At 48.2% G+C, this 16883-nt stretch overlaps 1 protein-coding gene across 1 annotated transcript; it reads left to right on the forward strand.

Annotated features, from left to right (window-relative positions):
- The first annotated feature begins 814 nt into the window (after positions 1-814).
- On the forward strand, positions 815-13333 carry LOC136967946 (retinal guanylyl cyclase 2-like). Its single transcript, XM_067261946.1, has 19 exons — positions 815-1514; positions 1994-2292; positions 2459-2831; positions 2939-3014; positions 3654-3741; positions 4326-4442; positions 4854-4937; positions 5077-5253; positions 6788-6941; positions 8373-8516; positions 9950-10098; positions 10201-10364; positions 10772-10895; positions 11307-11375; positions 11526-11700; positions 12131-12229; positions 12334-12419; positions 12502-12587; positions 13252-13333. Exons 1-19 carry the CDS (start codon positions 815-817, stop codon positions 13331-13333), a joined length of 3246 nt encoding a protein of 1081 aa, XP_067118047.1.
- Positions 13334-16883: the final 3550 nt, after the last annotated feature.

Here is a 16883-nt window from a genome sequence, read left to right on the forward strand (position 1 = left end):
CTTAGATTTATATACACTACTGGTCAAAACTGTTAGAACATCCCCGTTTTACAGTTTTTTAATAAATTGTTCAATGTCTGCTTCTACTCTGAAAGTGTTGTTTCCCTTTTAACTTTTTGTTAAACATATTACAAAAACAAAAACATATTAGATCATAATTACAGTGTCTGGTAGCTGAGATGTGGGTAGTGTGCATGTATACTATTATCTGCTCATCCCTCCATCGCCATCCCTCATCTCTCCATCCCTCATCTCTCCATCCCTCATCTCTCCATGCCTCATCTCTCCATGCCTCATCTCTCCATGCCTCATCTCTCCATGCCTCATCTGTCCATCCTTCATCTCTCCATCCCTCATCTCTCCATCCCTCATCTCTCCATGCCTCATCTCTCCATGCCTCATCTGTCCATCCTTCATTTCCCCATCCCTCATCTCCCCATCCCTCATCTCTCCATCCCTCATCTCTCCATGCCTCATCTCTCCATGCCTCATCTGTACATCCTTCATCTCCCCATCCCTCATCTCTCCATCCCTCATCTCTCCATCCCTCATCTCTCCATGCCTCATCTCTCCATGCCTCATCTGTCCATCCTTCATCTCCCCATCCCTCATCTCTCCATGCCTCATCTCTCCATCCCTCATCTCTCCATCCCTCATCTCTCCATCTGTCCATCCTTCATCTCCCCATCCCTCATCTCTCCATGCCTCATCTCTCCATCCCTCATCTCTCCATCCCTCATCTCTCCATCTGTCCATCCTTCATCTCCCCATCCCTCATCTCTCCATGCCTCATCTGTCCATCCTTCATCTCTCCATGCTTCATCTCTCCATCCCTCATCTCTCCATCCCTCATCTCTCCATCTCTCTTCCTCAGATGGTTTCCATGATCATGATCTTTCCACATGGAATGCTGTTGCTATGGCTGTGGTTGCTCGGCGCCCCTGCGGTGTGGACGACCACCTACAAGATAGCTCTGGTGGGGCCATGGTCATGTGACCCTCTCTTCTCTCGTGCGATGCCGGGGGTGGCTGCTAACCTGGCATTGTCGCGGTTACGTAAAGACCCCAGCCTGAACCGAGGGTACTGGTATGATGTCTCCCTGGTAACCGAGCCATGCAGCACCTCCCAGGCCCTCGCGCGATTGGCAGAACTAGAGGGCTACGGCCACACCTTCTTGGGCCCCTTCAACCCCGCCCTCTGTTCTGCAGCCTCCCTATTGGCCAGCAACTGGAAGGCAGGGCTGGCCTCCCCAGGCTGCCTGGGTACTGATTGGCCGTCGTTGGCGCCCGTACCGCCTTCGCCCCGCCTTCTTTTTTCTGTCCTGAGGTTCTTCCGCTGGGCGCACGTGGGCGTGGTCTGTGCTTCCAGCGACCTATGGGAGGCCACCGGGCAGGAAGTGGCGTCCTCGCTGCGCGCCCTGGGTGTCCCCGTGGGCCCTGTGGTCACTATGGATACAGAGGGGGAGGGGCCCAGGCCCGCTCTCAAGACCATCAGGATGGCTGACAAGGTCAAAGGTCAGAAGAGGGTTCAAGAGAGAGAGTGTGTGAGAGTGTAAGGGTAATGCTGGGTACACGCCACTGGATAATCTGGCCGATTTCCCCCCTTCCGACAATCGTAGGTAATGTCCCGATTATCTTGATGGTTCTACAGATTATTTGATGAGATTTTCCCTTGGTGTGAGGTGTGTTAAGAGTGACCGAACCTGCTCGGAAGAACGTCGGAACCGCCCCGATCGTGAATCGTAAATATTCAAATCAGAAATCCTGATGTGTGGGGGGAGCAAAACGGTTCAGTCTAGGATGTTTTTGTCCTCATGTTTGTGGTCTCTCACATTTTGAAAATCTTATAAGATTTAAAAAAATATTTTTGTACTTGTGTATATTCTGGGTTTGTGTACCCAGCATAAGAGAGAGTTTGTGAGTTTGTCACAGTGTGTTGAAGAAAGTGTGAGTGTGTTCCCTACACTAACTCTACTTACCCTAACCCTCTGCAGTGGTGATCATGTGCATGAGCTCAGTTCTGATTGGAGGAGAGGAGCAGCGAGAGCTTCTATTGGCTGCGCTGGACATGGGCATGGTGTCTGATGGCTACGTCTTCCTGCCATATGACACGCTGTTATACGCGCTGCCCTATCAGGACGCAGCCTTCCCTGTGCTGACCAATCACACACGGCTGCGTCAGGCGTACGATGCTGTGGTAACCGTCACCATGGACTCAGAGAGCAGCTTCCATGAGGCGTACCGCCAAGCCCAGCTCTCCCACCAGCTTCGTAGCTCTGTCCCCGCCAGCGAGGTGGGTGGGTGTGGGTGGGGGTGTGTACCTTTCTGAAGTCTTCCTACTGTAACTTGATCTTTTGTGTCTGTGTGTGCATGCATGTGTATGTGTGTGTTTGTGTGCGTGTGTTACATGTGTATGTGTGTGTTTGTGTGTGTGTGTTACGTTTGTGTGTGTGTGGCAGGTGTCTCCTCTGTTCGGGACCATCTACAATGCTGTCTACTTCATTGCTAAGGCAGTGGAGGAGCGTCGCCAGGCGGGCGGGGGCCGCTGGGTAACGGGGGCGGAGCTCCCCCAGAGTGACGGAGGGTTTGAGTTCCAGGGCTTCAACCAGCCGGTGACAGGGGGGCGGGGTGGGGAGGGCATGCAGGCACGGTACGTGGTGCTGGACTCAGCAGGGGGAGACCGGCTCCGAGCCACACACAGCCTGGAGCCCACACACACACACGCCACCAGGGGGGGCCTCAGGCCCCTGCCACGCTCCTTCCACTTCCCTGGGGGGAAACCCCCCTCCAGCAGCTTTTGTTGGTTCAGCCCAGAAACAGCCTGCACTGATGGTCCGTACCACCTACACAGGGACAGGGGGTGGGGATGTAATGAATGTGTGTAATGAATGTGTGTAATGTGCGTGGTTAATGTGTGTGTAATGTGTGTGTGTTTGCAGGTGTGAGCAGTGTAACTCTTTTCTTCCTCTTCATTCTGCTGTGTCTGTTTGGGGGAGCAGCCTGGTTCTACAAGAGGTGACACACACACAGTAGACACACACACACACACAGTAGAGACACACACAGTAGAGACACACACACAGTAGAGACACACACAGTAAACACACACACAGTAGACACACACACAGTAGAGACACACACACAGTAGACACACACACAGTAGAGACACACACACAGTAGAGACACACACACAGTAGACACACACACAGTAGAGACACACACACAGTGGAGACACACAAAGTAGACACACACACAGTAGACACACACACACACACAGTAGACACACACACACACACAGTAGACACACACACAGTAGACACACACACAGTAGAGACACACACAGTAGACACACACACAGTAGACACACACAGTAGACACACACACAGTAGAGACACACACACAGTAGACACACACACAATAGAGACACACACACAGTAGAGACACACACAGTAGAGACACACACACAGTAGACACACACACAGTAGACACACACTCTTAAAACACACACTCACAATTTAGTGTAAATATAATAATACGCATGCACACATTATTATACTGAAAACCGCATCTCTCATATTTCTCTCTGCCCTAGTTGTGTCTTTCTCCTGTCTAACCCTAACCCAGTCTAACCCTAACCCTGTCTTACCCCCCCAGGCGTGGAGGGGCCGTAGCCGCTGTGAGCAGTAAGGTGGTCCTGACTCTGGATGACCTGGTCTTCATCAACACTCAAGTCAGCAGGAAGGTCAGTGTGTCTTCATTCCAGTGTAGGAGTGTGTGTGTGTGTAGAGGCTGATGGAGGAGAGTGTGTGTGTGTGTGTGTAGAGGCTGATGGAGGAGAGTGTGTGTGTGTGTAGAGGCTGATGGAGGAGAGTGTGTGTGTGTGTAGAGGCTGATGGAGGAGAGTGTGTGTGTGTGTGTAGAGGCTGATGGAGGAGAGTGTGTGTGTGTGTTTGTGTAGAGGCTGATGGAGGAGAGTGTGTGTGTGTGTACGTGTGTAGAGGCTGATGGAGGAGAGTGTGTGTGTGTATGTGTGTAGAGGCTGATGGAGGAGAGTGTGTGTGTGTGTAGAGGCTGAGGGAGGAGAGTGTGTGTGTGCGTGTGTGTAGAGGCTGATGGAGGAGAGTGTGTGTGTGTGTGCGTGTAGAGGCTGAGGGAGGAGAGAGAGTGTGTGTGTGTGTAGAGGCTGATGGAGGAGAGTGTGTGTATGTGTGTAGAGGCTGATGGAGGAGAATGTGTGTGTGTGTGTGTGTAGAGGCTGATGGAGGAGAATGTGTGTGTGTGTGTGTGTGTGTAGAGGCTGATGGAGGAGAATGTGTGTGTGTGTAGAGGCTGATAGAGGAGAGCATGCTGCAAAGTCTCCTGGATGTGAAGACTCCCGTCTCTGTCTGTGGGCGGAGCTACATCCAGACCACACCAGACAGCTCCAACATCGCCATGCTGGAGGTAACACACACGCTACCACACACACTAGGGGAGTCAGGTGGCTGAGCGGTTAGGGAATCGGGCTCGTAATCCGAAGGTTGCCAGTTCGATTCCCGGTCATGCCAACTGACGGTGTGTCCTTGGGCAAGGCACTTCACCCTACTTGCCTCGGGGGAATGTCCCTGTACTTACTGTAAGTCGCTCTGGATAAGAGCGTCTGCTAAATGACGAAATGTAAATGTAAATGTAAGATACACACACACTGTCAAACACTACCATACACATGCAACCGCACACACGGTACAGCAGACATGCTAAGACACGCACTAAGATACCACCACATGCTAACATAGCCACACTAAGGTACACATGCCAACTCACACCCTTTAAGAGGATGTTGTGATGACTGATATGTTGGTGTGTTGTTGCCAGGGTGACAGGGTGTGGATAAAGAAATGTCCTAAAGGAGAAACAGTGCTGAGCATTGATCAGAACACCAAGACCTTGTTCAACCAGGTAACACACACACACACCCTGGTCAACCAGGTAACACACACCCTGGTCAACCAGGAACACACACAAACACCCTGGTCAACCAGGTAACACACACACATCACACCCTGGTCAACCAGGTAACACACACACATGTGCCTAGATGAGAGAGATGCGTCATGAGAACCTGAACCTGTACCTGGGGCTGTTCCTGGACGGGGGGATCTTCGCCCTGGTGATGGAGCACTGCCCCCGGGGAAGCTTGTCTGACCTGCTGGCTGACCCGGAGCTCAGGCTGGACTGGATGTTCAAGTCCTCGCTGCTCACAGACCTCATCAAGGTCATCACACACCCCTTCTACCTAACCCTGCTGTTATACACACACTGGACACTAAGGGCCTCATGTATGTACATTCACAAACATAGCGTTATTAGCGCCATGGCCAACCTGCAGATTGAGCACGCTGTGATACTTCAGTTTACGTCGTATTTACAAAACCTGCAGGTCATCGGGTAATCAGGACATTTCTGCGCCCAGTATACCGTACATTGCGAGCATTTAAACGCGCAATTGAATGGGCCTCCTTCTCTCTTTCTATCATGGACCAGCCACCAAAGTCAAAACGGGAGTCAGTTGGCTGAGCGGTGAGGGAGTCGGGCTAGTAATCCGAAGGTTGCCAGTTCGATTCCCGGTCATGCCAACTGACGTTGTGTCCTTGGGCAAGGCACTTCACCCTACTTGCCTCGGGGGAATGTCCCTGTACTTACTGTAAGTCGCTCTGGATAAGAGCGTCTGCTAAATGACTAAATGTAAATGTAAAACAGCGATGACTGTTTGAAATGATCCTGATGCCAATATTTGTAATGTAGCGAGGAGTATAACAACTGCTGGAATGGAATGTGAACGCTGAGTCGGAGATTCAATGTAATCTTTGATTTCTTACAGTCAAATCAAAATGTATTTGTATAGCCCTTTTTACACGCAAGCATGTCACAGAGGGCTTCACATACGCCCATAGAACTGCCCCTCAACCAACCTAAACCCTCAAGGAAGACAAGGAAAAACTCCAAGAAAACTCACTGCAGGAGAAAAAATGGAAGAAACCTTAGGAGGAGCAATTCAGTGAGGGATCCTCTTCTCCAGAGACGGTTGGTGAAAGAGAGGAGCAGAACACAGGCTTATCACAGTCATACAGCAGGGAAGTGTCAATGGGTTTTGAAACACCAAAATCCATTGTTCAACTTGGTAGATGTAGGAAGGGACCGGGAAACTCGCTGTGGCCCGTCATGGAGACTGGTTTCCGGTTGGCGACCAGGTCCAGCGTTGGCAAACCGACGACCAGGCAGGTGCTGACAGCTCAAACCCCCCACACCACAGGTGTGATCCTTGTGGCAAAAATCCTTTGGCCTATGTCTTCGTCTTGCTCGGGTTACGGCTGCCATTTCACCAGGAGGCATATGCGCATCCTGGTTTACACCTGCTTTTAACAGGTGGACAATATTCACCGCAAAATAGAGGTGCGCTTTTACAGGCGGTTTTTGTACATACCGCGGAATACATAATTAGGCGCACTTAACGCATCCCCTCCCATCTCTTTATGGGAAACTCCCTCTTTCCCCTTGACCCTCCTGTGAATGCATATGCATGACACGGAAAAGCGCAATTTGCCATTTTCAGTTCCCGCGACAGGCAGTCTGCGCTTTTACCTCAGTGTGGCATGTTTGTACATACCTCGCCATGCTTTTACGCGCAAATTGCGAAACAAATACGCCTGAAGTGGGCGCAAAAGCGTTAGTACATGAGGCCCTAAGTATGTTTGTGTGTGTATATGTGTGTGTACATATGTGTGTGAATATGTTGTCTGTGTGTGCAGGGGATGAAGTTCCTGCACATGCGAGGGCTGAGTCACGGCCGACTGAAGTCTCGTAACTGTGTGGTGGACGGACGCTTTGTTCTGAAGATTAGCGACTACGGTGTTCCCATGATCCTTCACTCTCAGAAACTCCTGCTGCCAGAAGAACCCCAAGGTGCCACCCTAGGAACAGTGTTCTATAACTATAGAACCCATCTGTAGAACTATAGAACACTGTTCCATAATTATAGAACCCATCTCTAGAAATATAGAACACGCCTCTAGAACTAGAAAACAATGTTCCATAACTATAGAATCCATCTGTAGAACCTGTCTCTAGAATTATATAGAATTATATATACCGTATTTCTTCGATTAAACGCCTCCCTCGAATAAACGGCGCACCAAAAATGAACATTGTGTAATAAACGCTGCAGCGTTTAATCAAAGAAATACGGTATGTGTGTGTGTATATGTGTGTGTGCGTGTGTGAATATATATGTATGTTTATATATATATTTATGTGTATGTGCGTGTTTCTCTGTGTGTGTAAACGTTTATGTGGGTGTGTGTGTGTCTGTGCATGTGTGTATACGTGTGTGTGTATAAGTGTGTATAGTGGGAGTCAGATGGCTGAGTGGTTAGGGAATCGGGCTAGTAATCAGAAGGTTGTTAGTTCGATTCCCGGCCAACAAAATTACGTTGTGTCCTTGGGCAAGGCACTTCACCCTACTTGCCTCAGGGGAAAGTCCCTGTACTTACTGTAAGTCGCTCTGGATAAGAGCGTCTGCTAAATGACTAAAATGTAAATGTAATGTAATGTAAATGTATATGTGTGTGTGTATACGTGTGTGTGTATACGTGTGTGTGTATACGTGTGTATATGTGTGTGTATATGTGTGTACATGTGTGTGTATATGTGTGTATGCAGACCTGCTGTGGACAGCTCCAGAGTTGTTTATATGTGTGTATGCAGACCTGCTGTGGACAGCTCCAGAGTTGTGTATATGTGTGTATGCAGACCTGCTGTGGACAGCTCCAGAGTTGTTTATATGTGTGTATGCAGACCTGCTGTGGACAGCTCCAGAGTTGTTTATATGTGTGTATGCAGACCTGCTGTGGACAGCTCCAGAGTTGTTTATATGTGTGTATGCAGACCTGCTGTGGACAGCTCCAGAGTTGTTTATATGTGTGTATGCAGACCTGCTGTGGACAGCTCCAGAGTTGTTTATATGTGTGTATGCAGACCTGCTGTGGACAGCTCCAGAGTTGTGTATATGTGTGTATGCAGACCTGCTGTGGACAGCTCCAGAGTTGTTTATATGTGTGTATGCAGACCTGCTGTGGACAGCTCCAGAGTTGTTTATATGTGTGTATGCAGACCTGCTGTGGACAGCTCCAGAGTTGTTTATTTTTGTGTATGCAGACCTGCTGTGGACAGCTCCAGAGTTGTGTATATGTGTGTATGCAGACCTGCTGTGGACAGCTCCAGAGTTGTTTATATGTGTGTATGCAGACCTGCTGTGGACAGCTCCAGAGTTGTTTATATGTGTGTATGCAGACCTGCTGTGGACAGCTCCAGAGTTGTTTATATGTGTGTATGCAGACCTGCTGTGGACAGCTCCAGAGTTGTTGCGCTGCCCTCAGCAGGAAGGCTCCTTCCAGGGAGACGTGTTTAGCTTTGCCATCATCACACACGAGGTCATCTCACGCACCCCTCCCTACGCCTCCATGGACATGCCCGCACAAGGTCTGTCACCTCCACCCTCATGTCCACCCTAGCCTCCACCCTCCCTATCACCCTCACCCTCACTATCACCTCCACCCTCCCTATCACCTCCACCCTCACTATCACCTCCACCCTCCCTATCACCTCCACCCTCACTATCACCTCCACCCTCACCCTCACTATCACCTCAACCCTCACTATCACCTCCACCCTCACCCTCACTATCACCTCCACCCTCACCCTCACTATCACCTCCACCCTCACTATCACCTCCACCCTCACTATCACCTCCACCCTCCCTATCACCTCCACCCTCACTATCACCTCCACCCTCCCTATCACCTCCACCCTCACTATCACCTCCACCCTCACCCTCACTATCACCTCAACCCTCACTATCACCTTCACTATCAAATCAAATCAACATTTATTTGTATAGCCCTTTTTACAAGCAATGCCACAGAGGGTTTCACATACGGCCATAGAACTGCATAGAACGTAACCCTAACCCTAACTGCCCCTCAACCAACCTAAACCCTCAACGAAGACAAGGAAAAACTCCCAGAAAAACTCACGAGAGGAGACTATCGCCTCCACCCTCACTATCACCTCCACCCTCACCCCAACTATCACCTCTTATTACACGGCTCTTCTTAATGCTGTAGAATGCTCCATTCACTTGAATGGGGCTTCCCAACATTCTATGGTCAACTATGTTTCCATATTTGACCGTTGCTATGCATAATTGACCGCTGTCAAGGGAAGTGGCCTTTTTGCCTCGGATTCAAGTGTTTCGTATCACTCCACAAGTAGTCCAGTAGCTTATCAACTCAGCTGATCTGAAGCCTACCGGAATAAAACGTAGCCTACATAGGCCTACCAGGCAACTATGGATGAGTTTCCGATTAACTGGGAAATACGCCGATTTTGATACTTGGTTAAAGGCAGAGTTGCTGCCATCGCCAGTGAAGAAACAGAATGCCAACAGTTGTTGCCATCACCGTTGCTATGCATGTTCAACGTCTTTGAAGTTCAACGTCTTTGGCGAACTATTTCTCTGCTGATCAACACTACGAATGGTAACAAATACATTGTAAAAAGACAAACTGTGTTAAGTTATTGTTTCGTTTTTGCAAGTAGCCGTGTAATAAGCAGGATAATGTATAGAACGCTGGTCATTATCGGGAAAATAAGCCCCGACAGGGCGAACAGCACCCTCGTCGGGTGTAGCTTCGCCCTGACTGGGCTTATTTTCCCGATAATGACCGGCGTTCTATACATTATCCCTTACAACTATCACATCTACTTTCACATCCATACTCACCTCCATCTTCACCTCCGTCCCACTTCACCTTCGTGAAGACTTCTACACAACTCTTACTGTGTTTATATGTGTCTGTTTGGTTGTGTGTGGGTTTCTGATTGTGTGTCTGTCTGGATGTGTGTGTGTGTAGAGATCGTTGACCGAGTTCGCTGCCCTCCCCCCCTATGTCGCCCGTGTGTGTCTCTGGACGAGGCTCCTCTGGAGTGTATCTCTCTCATGCAGCAGTGCTGGAGCGAGGACCCAGACAGCAGACCAAACTTCCAGGAGATATTCAAGCTGGTGAACACACATACTCATCCAGACACACATTAGACACTCTCACACACACAGTTATTATACTAAATGTATTTGATCGGTGTGTTTTGGCGTGCATGTGTGTAGTTCAAGAATGTGAGTCGAGGGAGGAAGACCAACATCATCGACTCCATGCTGAGGATGCTGGAGCAGTACTCCTCCAACCTGGAGGACCTGATCAGGGAGAGGACTGACGAGCTGGAGGTGGAGCGGGCCAAGACTGACAAGCTGGTGGGCCAGCTGCTCCCCAGGTAACCCTGACCCTCATTCCTCAATCCTAATCCTGACCCAGGTGACCCCTGACCCAGGTAACCCCTGACCCAGGTGACCCCTGACCCAGGTGACCCCTGACCCAGGTGACCCCTGACCCAGGTGACCCCTGACCCAGGTAACCCCTGACCGTAATTCTGGTGCACACATTTTAACCCAGTGATGTCACGGGGTTAGGGTTAGGTATAGGGTTAACCCTAACCCTACATTACTAACCCTGCCCCTGACCAGGTCTGTGGCCCTACGTTACTAACCCTGCCCCTGACCAGGTCTGTGGCCCTACGTTACTAACCCTGCCCCTGACCAGGTCTGTGGCCCTACGTTACTAACCCTGCCCCTGACCAGGTCTGTGGCCCTACCCTACGTTACTAACCCTGCCCCTGACCAGGTCTGTGGCCCTGGCCCTGAAGAAGGGAAAGACAGTCCGGCCGGAGCACTTCTCAGACTCCACGCTCTACTTCAGTGACATCGTGGGTTTTACCACCATCTCAGCCCTCAGCGAACCCATGGAGGCAAGAACCTGACCGAGCCCTGCTAGCCCAGCTAGCCCAGCAAACCCTTACCCTGACCCAACCCTGCTAACCCTGCTAACCCTGCTAACTCAACTCTAATGTTCATCTTTCTGGGAGTCAGGTGGCTGAGCGGTTAGGGAATCGGGCTAGTAATCCGAAGGTTGCCAGTTCGATTCCCGGTCATGCAAACTGACGTTGTGTCCTTGGGCAAGGCACTTCACCCTACTTGCCTCGGGGGAATGTCCCTGTACTTACTGTAAGTCGCTCTGGATAAGAGCGTCTGCTAAATGACTAAATGTAAATGTAACTCTACTAACCCATCAATGCTATACCCTACTAGCCCAGCCCTGCTAACTCAACCATCCTAACCCTGCTAGCTCAAACCTGCTAATCTTTGTCCTCTCTGTACAGGTGGTGGATCTGCTGAATGATCTCTACACCACATTTGATGCCATCATTGGTACCCATGATGTTTACAAGGTACACATGGACCCTTTTGAAAACAATACTGCAGATGGGATCGATAAATGTGTGTGTGTGCAGATGGAGATTACTGGAGTGTGTGTGCAGGTGGAGACTAACTGGAGTGTGTGTGCAGGTGGAGACTAACTGGAGTGTGTGTGTGTGCAGGTGGAGACGATAGGCGACGCCTACATGGTTGCGTCAGGTGTTCCTAACCCAAACGGTACCCGCCATGCAGCGGAGGTGTCCAACATGTCCCTAGACATTCTCCACTGCATCGGAGCCTTCCGCATCAAACACATGCCAGACGTCAAAGTCAAGATCCGCATCGGACTGCATTCTGGTACGCCCTAACCTCCTCTCTAAACCATGAACCCTCCTCTCTGAACCATGAACCCTCCTCTCTAAACCATGAACCCTCCTCTCTGAACCATGAACCCTCCTCTCTAAACCATGAACCCTCCTCTCTGAACCATGAACCCTCCTCTCTGAACCATGAACCCTCCTCTCTGAACCATGAACCCTCCTCTCTGAACCATGAACCCTCCTCTCTGAACCATGAACCCTCCTCTCTGAACCATGAACCCTCCTCTCTGAACCATGAACCCTCCTCTCTGAACCATGAACCCTCCTCCCGCAACCCTTATGGCACGTGTATGCATGTGGTGTGTGTGTGTATTTATATGGATATGGTATGTGTGTGTATTTGTTTGCATGTGGTGTGTGTATGTATATGTGTGTGGTGTATGTGTATATGTGTGTTCCATCCTTAGGTCCAGTCGTGGCAGGTGTTGTGGGTTTGACCATGCCCAGGTATTGTCTGTTTGGAGACACAGTCACCACTGCATCTCTCATGGAATCTTCTGGGCTACGTTAGTATTAATATACCTCTCTTACACACACCCAATCATTCACCTAACGATGCTCATGTAGTCATCAACATGTTATTTATGTAACTCATGATTGTGTGTTACAGCTTACAGAATCCACATAAGCTTGACCACTATGAAGATTCTAATGAGTCTCAAACAGGGATTCAAGGTTGAGACCAGAGTCACACAGGTACACACAAACATTTAATTGTGTACATCCTAAAAAATACCAAATACATGCATTCTTAATGTTTGTGTGTGACATGTATCAGACGAAGGGTAACGAGGACACCTTTTGGCTGATGGGGAGAGATGGCTTCACCAAACCACTTCCCATCCCTCCTGACCTCACTCCAGGGTAAGTACACACTAGGGATGTGTCTTCCAGGTTAGTACACACTAGGGATGTGTCCTCCAGGGTTAGTACACACTAGGGATGTGTCCTTCAGGTTAGTACACGCTAGGGATGTGTCCTCCAGGTTAGTACACGCTAGGGATGTGTCCTCCAGGTTAGTACACACTAGGGATGTGTCCTCCAGGTTAGTACACGCTAGGGATGTGTCCTCCAGGTTAGTACACACTAGGGATGTGTCCTCCAGGTTAGTACACGCTAGGGATGTGTCCTCCAGGCTAGTACACACTAGGGATGTGTCCTCCAGGTTAGTACACACTAGGGATGTGTCCTCCAGGTTAGTACACGCTAGGGATGTGTCCTCCAGGTTAGTACACGCTAAGGATGTGTCCTCCAGGTTAGTACACGCTAGGGATGTATACTACAGGTTAGTACACACTATGGATGTATACTCCAGGTTAGTACATACTAGGGATATGTCCCCTTCATACAAATGTATCATTCAGTTGACTGGATATCAGACAACACCAGACAAGAAATTGAACTTTAGAATTTAAGTAATTAAGTATTTAAGAACTTAATTAAGAATGCATCAAAGAAATGGTCTGCTGCAAAGTGTCTGAGGCATTATGTGTGAAGAGAAAACACAGAGATGTTCCTCTTCCCCCAGCGCCAGGAACCATGGCATCAGCCTGGAGGAGATTCCAATGGAACGCAGGCAACGCTTCCTGGACAGACAGAAGAAGAAATAGACTCAGAATCCTCTTGCCTTCTTCTCCTCAACAGCATGGAAACAACAAGGGGAGGAGATAATGCAACCTACCTGTCACACTAAACCTCCTCAGATAGAAGTTCTAGGGATGTATGAGAAGCCCTAACTCAAACTAAGTTCCCAAGAGACTTTTATCACCTTTTTAAATCAACTGTTTATTATGTTAACTATAACCTAGAAAAAAGTTATTTAATGAAGTTATGTACAATTATAACCAACCTACTTATGAAAATCAGAAATTATTTATAATTTATAATTATTCCCAAATTTGAATGGTCCGTCTGGAAAGGGAGGAAATTGGTCAAATGGTCCATTTAAATCTGGGTATGGATTGAAGAGGTCTGGTTAAGGGTCTGGGTACGGATTGATGGTTAAAATCTGTTAGTGTCCTACTCATCAGGTGGCTTACATCTCAGTGTGGCCTGTGCCTAACCTCCTTATCCCCCCTCCATCTCCTCTTCTATGCTCCTCCTCCTTCCATCCTCTTCCTAACCCCCCTTCATCATCCCCTTCTTCTATGCTCCTCCCCTTTCCTGGATATGCAGTGCTGCTTGAAAGTTTGTGAACCCTCCAGACATGGTCATTGTATTTGTACAAAAATGTTAAATAACCTTATTAAATGTACATCCAAACACCAATTTGTAAAGCAGACTTTCCAAATAAGGGACACAAACAAAGACAAATTATGTATTTTCATTATTTATTCAACAAAAGTGGTTTATCTCACAAAACTGAAAATGTGACATGTGAAAAAGTATGTGAACCATTTTAGTCAGTAGCTTGTGGCACCTCCTTTTGCAGCCATGTGTGTGTGTAGCAGGTGTGTGTAGTATCAGTAGGGCTGTGTGTTTAGCAGGTGTGTGTAATATCAGTAGGGGTGTGTGTATCTGGCATGGTGTGTGTAGTATCAGTAGGGGTGTGTTTAGCAGGTGTGTGTAGTATCAGTAGGGGTGTGTGTTTAGCAGGTGTGTGTAGTATCAGTAGGGGTGTGTGTTTAGTAGGTGTGTGTAGTATCAGTAGGGGTGTGTGTTTAGTAGGTGTGTGTAGTATCAGTAGGGGTGTGTGTTACCTGCTGCACGCTGTCCTGAGTGGCCTTCTGTTCCTGGGTGACGGCAGCCATTACTTCAACCAGACGTCTTCTGTAACCACTGACCCGTGTTTCGCATCTGCTGTTGGGGTTTTTTCCCCACTCTCCCTTGCAGAACTCAGCCAGTTGAGAGAGGTGGAGGGACATCTGGCATGTACCGCCCGCTTCAAGTCTAGCCACAACGTTTCTATTGGATTGAGGTCCGGATTTTGACTAGGCCAATCCAGAGTACGAATCCTCTTTCTTTTAAGCCATTCCTTGGTAGTTTTGCTGGTATGCTTTGTGTCGTTGTCTTGTTGCAGAACCCAATTTTGGCCCAGCTTCAACTCCCTGACTGATGGCCGGAGATTCTGATCAAGTATTTGTTGATAGGCCTGAGAATTCATGTTTCCCTGGATAATATGGAGTCATTCAAGTCTGGAAGCAGAAAAGCAGCCCCAGACCGTCACAGTTCCACCACCATGCTTCACTGGGTTAGGGTTAGGGTTAGATCAACCCCTTTATATATATCTATGGTTCCACCACCACGCTTCACTGTTGGGAGGAGGTTCTTGCTTGGTATGCAGTGTTGGCTTTTCTCCAAACAAAGCGGTTTTGATTGTGACCAAATAATGGACTTCCAGAAGGCCTCTGGTTTGTCCAAGTGCTTTCTGGCAAAGTTGAAACGGGCAGCTTTGTTCTTTCTTGAGCAGAGGCTTCCTTCTAGCAACCCTCCCATGAATGTTATGTCTATTCAATTTTCGTCTGATTGCAGACACATGTACATTAACCCCAGATGCTGCCAGAGAGGTCTGCAACTCTTTAGAGGAGATGTGTGGGTTGGCTTTTACCTGATTTATTATTCTTTTGGTTGTTCAAAAAAAGAAAAAAGGATTCTGAAATTGGATTAGATCACGTCATCCAATCTTGGTTTTGATCTGGATCAAACCTTCAATATGTGTTGTTCAAAACTTTTTAGTAGGACTGGGATACCTTTGATCCAAAACATCTAGATCATTCTGATCCCAGCAGAAGGGTGGATTCAAGGTGAATTTCAGCAACAACATGTAATAAAACTTGAAATTGGTCAAATAAATAAAACTATATTTGTATAATGTAATTCATATGCATTTATTTATATGTAAGAGCAGAATTACAGATTATTCTGGCAGAAGAACAAATCACTCTTTCCCTACTTCAGCAAACCAAAGCCCAACTTGAGATCCACCTCCTAAAAGTAGAGATTAAACAATGATGAAATATATAGCCTACTCTCTGTGCTAGTGATGGGCATTCAGGCTCTTTTTCGTGAGCCGGCCCATTTGACTCAGCTCACTGAAAAGAGCCCTCTCTTTTGGCTCCCAAACGGCTCTTTAAAAAATACATATTTTAACTATGACTTTGATTATGATAGGTGTGAAAACAATTCCAATTAAATTATTAAATGAAATCATACTCTCAAGGACAGGGGTGACTAGTGTGGACCAGAGGCCAATCAACACAAATGACAACCCTGCATGTGGCTGCTTCATTTCTCAGGTGCTCTGACCTTCTTGAAGACAACCAACATTCCAGAAACCTATACCTGTAATCCTAGAAGACTGTAGCTGTTCTAAAAGACTGCAGATGCTCTAGAGGACTGAAGATACAATAAAATACCCCCCAGCCCATGAGCACTGTTGCTGCTGAAAATGTATTTTAGTTGTTCTGTGTTATCAGAACACCCAAGGCACATTTTCATTTTATGTAAATGTAATGGACAATAACGTTTTATAATCTTATCTAACACTGTAGGTGTTCTAAAGCAGATTGTCTCAAACCAACCAAGACTGGACTCAAAACAGGGACTGGAATATTAAACCAAACAAGACACAGGAGACAACACTTAGAACTGATTAGCACACTGACACAGTACTTCAGGAAACAATTTTTTTAATGGAGACCAGTGGTACAACCCAGTAGAACATTGTAGCACATAGCAGAACCCAGTAGAACATTGTATCACTGGTCTCCCTGGAGCAGCAGAAACCTCCACGGTCACAGACCAGGGATCAGGGGTCAAGGGTCAGATCACTCAAGCCCCTACACTCCGACCCCTGGCCAGTAACTGCATGATTGACAGCAGATACCGCTCTGTGGTTGACAGTCAGACTGTCATAATTATGGGACACACTCCCCCCGATAATCTGTTACATTACAGACCAGATGCAGGAGATTGGACATTAACCTAACCCTCTAACCTCCTAACCCTGCCCTCTAACCTCCTAACCCTGCCCTCTAACCTCCTAACCCTGCCCTCTAACCTCCTAACCCTGCCCTCTAACCTCCTAACCCTGCCCTCTAACATCAAACCCTGTCCTCTAACCTCCTAACCCTGCCCTCTAACCTCCTAACCCTGCCCTCTAACCTCTAACCCTGCCCTCTAACCTCTAACCCTGCCCTCTAACCTCCTAACCCTGCCCTC

Source organism: Osmerus mordax, chromosome 23 (genome assembly GCF_038355195.1).
Source record: "Osmerus mordax isolate fOsmMor3 chromosome 23, fOsmMor3.pri, whole genome shotgun sequence".
In the NCBI taxonomy this organism is placed as follows: Eukaryota; Metazoa; Chordata; class Actinopteri; order Osmeriformes; family Osmeridae; genus Osmerus; species Osmerus mordax.